At 39.8% G+C, this 8,897-nt stretch overlaps 1 protein-coding gene across 6 annotated transcripts in view; it reads right to left on the bottom strand.

The window, feature by feature from the left end:
* Nucleotides 1-773: 773 nt before the first annotated feature.
* LOC124145350 (hypoxanthine-guanine phosphoribosyltransferase) overlaps nt 774-8,897 on the bottom strand; it is a 48,752-nt gene continuing 40,628 nt past the window's right edge. For all 6 annotated transcript variants that reach the window (XM_046515094.2, XM_048390110.1, XM_048390111.1 and 3 more), the window contains 3 exons: nt 8,742-8,788; nt 7,885-7,961; nt 774-7,042 (listed from right to left, as the gene is read on the bottom strand). In XM_046515094.2, the coding sequence (XP_046371050.2) occupies nt 6,989-7,042; nt 7,885-7,961; nt 8,742-8,788 (178 nt within the window). In that variant the 3' untranslated portion in view covers nt 774-6,988. The remainder of the gene's footprint in view (nt 7,043-7,884; nt 7,962-8,741; nt 8,789-8,897) is intronic.

The raw sequence follows: 8,897 nt of genomic DNA, 5'->3' as shown, positions 1-8,897 counted from the left end.
AGTATTAAGTGAGTGAGTGAGTGAGTGAGTGAGTGAGTGAGTGAGTGAGTTGGGTTTAACGCTGCTTTTAACATTATTACAGTTATATTGCGGCGTGTCAGCTTAATGTTGGAGGAAAGCCAGAAGTGATGCAGGTCTCAGACGTTTACCAATTTGGTGAAACCCATGAGCACGGGTATGGTGCTGATAAACCTAGAAACATAATCGGGGCAAACTGGGATTCAAACCCTGAATCACAGGTTTCTGGCGTGTCCAGGGGACGCAACTCTGCACAGCGAATTGCGGCGCCTTAGACGACTGGGACACCCATGCCTCCTCACTACATTATGTATCCTGCGAGGATTCTGGATTAGAACTGGTCTGAACAACCCATGTAAACATTACAGCGACTTAGCGGATCGGCTGACAGGCTCATTGACTTGATTCATAGCTATCATCATACACTGACGACATGGACCAATGCTCATAATATCAATCAAAGGATTGTCTGGTCCAGACTCGATTATATATAGGTCGCTTTCATATAGCTGAAATATTGCCGAGTGCGACATTAAACATGCACGTTGCTATATTTCTATGTGTTCCCTATTTCCTTAATCAGTACTACATCCATGGCCAAGTCATGAGGATGTGTAATATACTCAATCATCCCAAACTGGCTCTCACAGGAGCTATCGTTGGGTGAGATCAAGTGGCTACAATGAAATTGCTAAACAGTGCTTTGCAGACAACTGTGATGTCATCGATTACTATCAAATGAAATAACTAATCTCTCTGCCACTGAAGCTGGATAGCCGTACTTTTTATTCCAAACACTGTTATTATTTCTACAAACTGAAAATGTAGGGAGAATGATATTGGATGATAAACAGAATCTCACCCTCGTGTCTTTTGACATCAAATATATCAACACACGTATAAACAAGTTAAAAATTCATCAGCAAGCATGGAGCTTTAAACTTTTATCAACTTGTGTTGATATATTTGAAATCCAAAGACATGAGGGTGGAATTCTCTATTACCTTGTTTAGGTGTGAGTAAGTGAGCAGGGTTTTTAGCCACTTTTAGCAATGTTCCAGCCATATCATGGCAGCGAGATCAGAAACAGGTTTCACACATTGCACCCATGTTTGGAACCAAACCCTGTCTTCAGTTAACTAGTGAACCCTTTAACCACTAGGCTACCCCACCACCCTCCAGGGTAGGTAATCATTACCAAAGTAAACTTTCCCTAGACAAGTGAGGATGAAAACTGCTACAATTTTTTAACAGAGTACAGTAAGGACACTAAGAATGGGCTTCCCACAATGTGGGGAATCAAACCCGTATTTGTGTTATGGCACCAACCATGGTGCCACCTTTTCTGAGTATGGGAAAGTGGTAACTGAAAGCACCTGTCACACAAAGATACTGTATGACATTAAACAATGAACAGTACCTCAATACTATAAATTTAAAAGCACCCTGTACAGGATATATTTTTTATTCGAACATGACTGTGTGAAATCTTCAAAATATCAAACAACAAATACCATGAATTTCTGAAACAGCTTCTTTGCTCTCTGCTACTATCCTGATTCAGTGAGTGAGTTGGGCTTAACGCTGCTTTTAACACTGTGTCAGGGCTTGTCAGCTTAATGTGGGGCGAGGAAAACCCAAAGTGATAAAAGGTCTAAAATCTTTACCACTTTAGTGGAACCCAAATGCATAGGTATGGTGCTGCCAAACCAAGGAACCAAGTCAAAGCAAATAGGGGGTTTTGAAACCCACAATCATAGGTTTCTAGCATACCTAAGGGATGCAACTCTGCACAGCGACGTGGAGCGCCCACAACACTAACTGATATTATGTCATTATACATGTAACTATATATTCTTTCCAATAATAACAGTATTACAGTGTAAAAACATGTGAAATGACTATTTCAATAAAAAACAACTATAATGTAAAATCAAATTAACAAAATACAAACTTCAATAAACAATTACAGTATATCTGATATCAATATTATCATATAAGACCCTGAATGTACAATTGCGACCCTAATGACACACACCCACCCACCCGAAAACTTGAGTTAAATCATATACCGTATTCACCGTATATAGCGCCCTGCTTCAATACAAGCCCCTGGCAAACTTCTCGATCAATCTGTAAGTATTCCTTGCAGAACTGCATTTGACATGACAATACATATTTTCTTTTTACAGTAAACACAGCAGAGTAGGAAGGATATATAACTATATTTAATTATGAAAAAAGGTTTAGTTTCACAGACATTGGAACTAATACTTTTCGCAGCCTCACGATCTGACAACAAATTTGACCTGTGAATGGTTTTAAAATTAATTTCGAACCCCTATTTGTCCAATTTTTAATTGCCAAGGCACTTATTACGGCAAATATGGTACATGAAAAGAACCAAGAACAAGTTCTAGCAAAGTAATTACCCATTCCTCATTAGTAACAGGTACATGCTAAAAAGAAAATAACTAAGATCATATAACATTTATTAACAACTTAATTGTGATGAAATAAACAAATCTTCGGTGTACACAACAAACCATACTGTCTAAGACCGACAGAGTACAAAGTATCTGGTAGCAGTTCTAATGTTATCATCAATACTCCCCCATTTGTATACACTGTGTTCCCACATCACCTGTCAATACCATCAGCAGATTGCCATGTAGTTGTTATTGATAACAAACAAATCAGGCAATGGCCTGCTTCCAAAAAGAAACCAGTAAAACCACAGAACAAATGACTGATCACATCCCACAATAATAGTCCAATCTTCCCGAGGCAAGGGAGGTAACTGACTATAAAAGTCGTTTCCACCCTTGCCAAACCAGGCTGGAGTTTCGTGGCTCGATTGTAGCACCACCAGTGGCTATTACGAGTTATGTCCCTCCTATTGACCAATCAGATTCCACCTCTCATATCACTTGCATTTGCTTCAACCAACATGGCCGAAGCCAGTCAAGATGATTAGATCGATAGTTAAGATCTATTTGTAATAAAATGAGTTTTACTTCGCAAGGTGCATCAAATCACCTGAGCACCATTATTAGGAACATGATTGGATTTGGAAAATATCTGTTGATGCCAAGTTGGCGGTGCACATGCTCTACAAATCTTGCAATAAACCAAAATCTACACGGCGGTTGACAAACCGAATGTCAATTTCCTTACCAGATTTTGATTGGACTTTAGTCCAGCCCAAAACATAACTCCATAATTCTAGCCTAATACAGTAAGGGTGGCAACTGCACTCCCATACCTCGGGACGATGTAATGTTCATGATATTAATCACTGGATTGTCTGGTCCAGACTCGATTATATAAAGACTGCCGTCATATAGCTGGAATATTGCTGAGTGCGGCGTTAAACAAATGTTAAACAACAAACCAACCAACCAGCTTTACAGTCATTACAAATTCATAGATGAATTTAGTGAGTGTGTTAGTGAATGTTGCGTTTTTAAGAGTATTTCTGTTGTAATACTTTGTGTCAGTCAGACTGATGGGAGGAAAGCCTGGAGTGATGCAGGTCTCAGACGTTTACCACTCCGGTGAAACCCACGCGCGTGGGTATGGTGCTGACAAACCTAGAAACATAATCAGGCGAACCAGGATTCAAACCCACAGTCATCGGATTCTGGCACTCCTAAGGGAAGCAACTATGCACAGGGACTTCCCCCTTGTTTTATAATGAGAAATTGACCAAATAGATATATGAAATGTTCTTAAAATGATAATACATATAATTACTGCATATACTGATACATGTAGCAATTCTCTGGCAACCAAAGTTCGTTTCAAGGCGTCAATAGCAGTAATCTGACTGGTTGCTGTAAATAATGGTGAGTTGTGCAATCTACTGATCACTTCACATACAATTTCACTGAACAATATTGAATGAAATTTGAATAAAATCAATCAAATATATTGCAAACAGAAGTCCAGATATATAAATATATAATGGCATTAATTTGTGTACTTCAGTCTAGATTTGTTGACTGTTATTTCTCGTTGATCAGCTGATAATGTTTTTCGAGATGGGGGAAAGACATTGTGTAAAACTTGAGTTCACTAAAAATGGAAGTAAATTTTGGAAGCCTCGTGTTACTGCACTACAACCGAGTTAGCGCTATATTGAGGGCACAATAGCGAGGGAACAGTGCAGTTACTGCACTACAACCGAGTTAGCGCTATATTGAGGGCACAATAGCGAGGGAACAGTGCAGTTACTGCACTACAACCGAGTTAGCGCTATATTGAGGGCACAATAGCGAGGGAACAGTGCAGTTACTGCACTACAACCGAGTTAGCGCTATATTGAGGGCACAATAGCGAGGGAACAGTGCAGTTACTGCACTACAACCGAGTTAGCGCTATATTGAGGGCACAAAAGCGAGGGAACAGTGCAGTTACTGCACTACAACCGAGTTAGCGCTATATTGAGGGCACAATAGCGAGGGAACAGTGCAGTTACTGCACTACAACCGAGTTAGCGCTATATTGAGGGCACAATAGCGAGGGAACAGTGCAGTTACTGCACTACAACTGAGTTAGCGCTATATTGAGGGCACAATAGCGAGGGAACAGTGCAGTTACTGCACTACAACCGAGTTAGCGCTATATTGAGGGCACAATAGCGAGGGAACAGTGCAGTTACTGCACTACAACCGAGTTAGCGCTATATTGAGGGCACAATAGCGAGGGAACAGTGCAGTTACTGCACTACAACTGAGTTAGCGCTATATTGAGGGCACAATAGCGAGGGAACAGTGCAGTTACTGTAGGCAACTAAAGCATGAAAGCAGTGTGAGTAAGGGAGTTGCGTTTTACACCACTGTGAGCAATATCCCCAGCAATATCATGGTGAGGGAGCACTACTAGCAGCAAAACCAAACACCGAAGATCTTGTTTTCTAGGTGATATCAGGTTCATTGTCGTGTTCCAAAATTATTGTACTTATGCAGCGTGTCTCTGTCAGTCTGTCTGTCTGTCTGTCTGTCTGTCTGTGCTTGCAGGGACAAGAGTCCCACACCACACCCATTAATTGTGCTTGAATTTCACATCATGATATACAGCTGCAAAAGAAAGTCAGCGAGGACGACATCATTACTTGTATAGTTTCCTCTATGACTCACTAATGATTGTTCATCAAAGATCATTCATCCATAATGATTGATATAACTGATCACAAACAATCTTGAGAATCCATGCTGTCTCGGTGCTGGAACAACTAGAGACACAGTTTTGTGTGGACATTGACCTGTATCTCCATGAAGCACTGGAATATCAGCACTGGTGTCATCTGGATACAAGAGCCAAGACAAAGTTGTGAACAGACGTTTATAACTTGGGTCAAAATCACAAACAAAGGTAGGCATGGTTCTGATAGACTAAGGATCACAATCATAGTGAATATGGAATTTTATCCCACTACCAGATCCTGGCATGGCTAGGGGACACAACTCTGCATGGCTTAAATGAATAACTACAAATTTGGACTAATGTTATAAATGTAAAACATATACTACTTATACCATGGCAGATTAACTATAACAATAGGAAAGAACCTGGTGTTCTTTAACTTCCTTTGAATGGTATAGTACAATCATTAGTTTTGGCTCCTCAATCTATCGCTGATATGAAGCTTTGATGCCAAGAATCATGGACTAAAAGTCAAATATGGCCTTATCTAACAAAAAGGGAATAAATTCTCATTATACGACGACTCGTGTATGGCTTACAGCAACATTTTTTTACCCCTGACATTGTAGCGCTGTAGGGACATAATCCACAAAACGTTGCTGCACATTTGAAATTGAGGGTCATGTTTTCCAATTAGCCAATAAAATAACATGATAACATATAGAAGTAATGTTTTCTAAACTGAACATGTTTGACCTAAATCTGGTTAAAATATTCATAAATGTTTAATACTATTAATTTCCCTTTAATTTAAAATTTACATGATGAATGACTCTAAATGCCACCACAGTAGAGTGTAGCAGGGAGTTAACAAGTGAATGTACATCTAAATCAGGGGTAGACACCACTGGTCATGTCGGCCAGCTCACTTCCAACTAGAGGTTATGTAAAATAACTAAATCAGGGGTAGACACCACTGGTCATGTCGGCCAGCTCACTTCCAACTAGAGGTTATGTAAAATGACTAAATCAGGGGTAGACACCACTGGTCATGTCGGCCAGCTCACTTCCAACCAGAGGTTATGTAAAATAACTAAATCAGGGGAGAAAACAACAGGTCCATCTAAATTTTCACTAGTCTCTGTCTAACGGACTACAGGTTGTGTCTGTGCCCCCAAATGCCCACTAACCCCCTTCTTGTGTCACATGGACACAGAAATAGACTACCAGGTAGAAATAAAGATTATATAAAAACACATCTTAGAAAAGGTGAAGTCTCAGTAGAAACATCAATTACACTACAACTGTTGTTGCTCAAATTTTAATACAGGATGACGAAGGACTTACACGATGATCACTCTTTCAATGAGGCTATGGTTATGTTTCTAAAACATTTTTTAAGCAACCTACAACAGATATTCCACTGCATCACCACAAACACAACAACAACATATAAAGTCCTACGATCAAAAAAGTAATTTCTGTTACAGGTGCAGAAATGAAATGAATGCTGTAAAGTTGATATTTGTTTCCTTGGGGACTGGATACACAAGTTGGTGATATAAACAAATTATCTCACATCTGGCTGTGTTAATAGATGTGAAACAGCTCAAATCTGTTTCATCAAAATATGATCTTCATAACCACAAGTAGGCTACATAGAGAGTCTCTTCATAACCATTTGTTAAACACGATTCTTTCAATTAACTAAAGAAATTGTTGTTGGATGTGTTGTGTATCAGCGCTGCAGACCTGAGAAGTGGCGACTGGAATGATCTCCCCTTATCTGCTGCAGTATAAAACAATATGGCCGCCGCCTTGCCTATCTCTTCACCGAGTATTTGCTGATGCCATTGTCATTGATGACACAGATATGCTGCAATAGAAGAAAAAAGTTTTAAAACACAAATCCTCATAAACCAGGAATCACAATTTCACACAATTGAAGCCAGAATGGCAGTCATAGGTGAGGTGAAATGCGGTTTCATGTCGAGTTCCAAGATTATTGCTCTTATATAGCGATGCTCATGCACACATGTATCAGCTGGTTTTATAGTGCTAGCCCACTGAGACACCATGACACAGTTTAACATGAATACCCCACTCTGACACAGTATAGTGACTCTAAGCCAACCAGTCTTTGTTTTATCTACTAAATGGCAAACACCAGGCAGGGTAACAACAACTTCAATTTATTAGTGTGTTTTCGAATGACACACCCAGCAAATGGAACCACCGACCTTCCTCTCTCCAGGAAGACTCTGTCCAATACACCACTGAGGCAATCACAATGCCTTGAACAGTACATCAGTTATTTGACCCTTTGTCAGTTTAAATAAAACATAATGTCTGAGGAAAGCTCAAACCATTGCAACTTCTTGATGTTTATCACTTTGTTGAAAATCCATCAACACAGGCGACAACCAAGGATCATTATCAGGACGAACTAGGACATAGGATAACATCCCGCCCAATGGATGCAACTCTGCCTGTAGCACCTTACACGTCTGGGCCACCCGATCCCCAGAAAGCCAAGCATAACTCAAAATATTAAGGCTATGATCAACTGCTTGTCAAGCAAACAAAGGCATAAAGAGATGGATGCTTTCTAATGAGATGGCCCGTAGTGGGCCACCTTTGACACCATGCCTGCCCAAGGTCGCAAACCAGTTGAGCAGTACACAAATACCAGAAAGTAAGCAATAGAAACCAACTTACACTTAGATCTCTGAAGTACTCGTTAAAATCCAAAGCGTAGCCTACGACAAACTTGTCCGGCACCTCGAAGCCTACATCTGAAATGCACACATTTCTCATGATTAGACACAAACAAATCAATCATAAACTGATCAACAGTTGATTGTCAGTGATATGGATCGATTGTGAAATGGAAATGCTGGTATGTTTTGTAGAGAGAGCAACCAATTCAGGATCAAACGTAACAAAATTGTACAATGTTAGCCAGTTTGTATTTTTTCGTAATAACTTCCCTGTCATGCCATAATGGACATCATACGTCTCGACCAACACACAGGAAGGCTGCAATTTATAAGATACAGCTTTCCTTGGTTCAATGACACAATTCTGCTTTCTTTACATATATAACTTTTGAAGATATTCATCAATAAACATGACTAACTTACTAACTTCATTATGTTTAATGCTCACTGACTTGGTTGAAGCATGTCATCGTATCTCAATTGCGTGGATTGATGCTCATATCAATCACTGGATTGTCTGGTCCAGACTCAATTATTTACAGACCGCCATCATATAGCTGGAATACTGCTGAGTGCAGTGTGAAACAACCAACCCTGATTAGTTGTTCTCCACAAAAACCATACCGAGTTTTGAAACCCCCCAAAATCATTACATTTCACTATGTACCAGCCATGGGAAGCATGGAGCTAATTTGACATTACTTTCAACTATTATCAAAACACAACAGATCACAACTAGTGTGTCTTCTTTCACCCCTTATCAAATGTTACTGCTTAAGGTGTCTGATAATTTTGGAAATGGAATTTCGAATTCAGATGTGAGCTGACTTGTGACATTCAACATTAACAACTTACAGTCTGGCCTGTATCCCACACTCCTGGACGTCCGCTTGACCAGCAAACTGCAACACAACATCAACATCAACCACAGAATCTTCATTAACAGCATCTACATAAACCATATCAACCACAGCATCCACATCAACCACAACATCTACAACAACCACAGCA

Source organism: Haliotis rufescens, unplaced genomic scaffold, assembly GCF_023055435.1.
Source record: "Haliotis rufescens isolate VD_foot unplaced genomic scaffold, xgHalRufe1.0.p SCAF_83, whole genome shotgun sequence".
Taxonomy (NCBI): domain Eukaryota; kingdom Metazoa; phylum Mollusca; class Gastropoda; order Lepetellida; family Haliotidae; genus Haliotis; species Haliotis rufescens.
The sequence above is the reverse complement of the archived record's forward strand: the minus strand, read 5'-3'. Positions and strand labels throughout refer to the sequence as shown.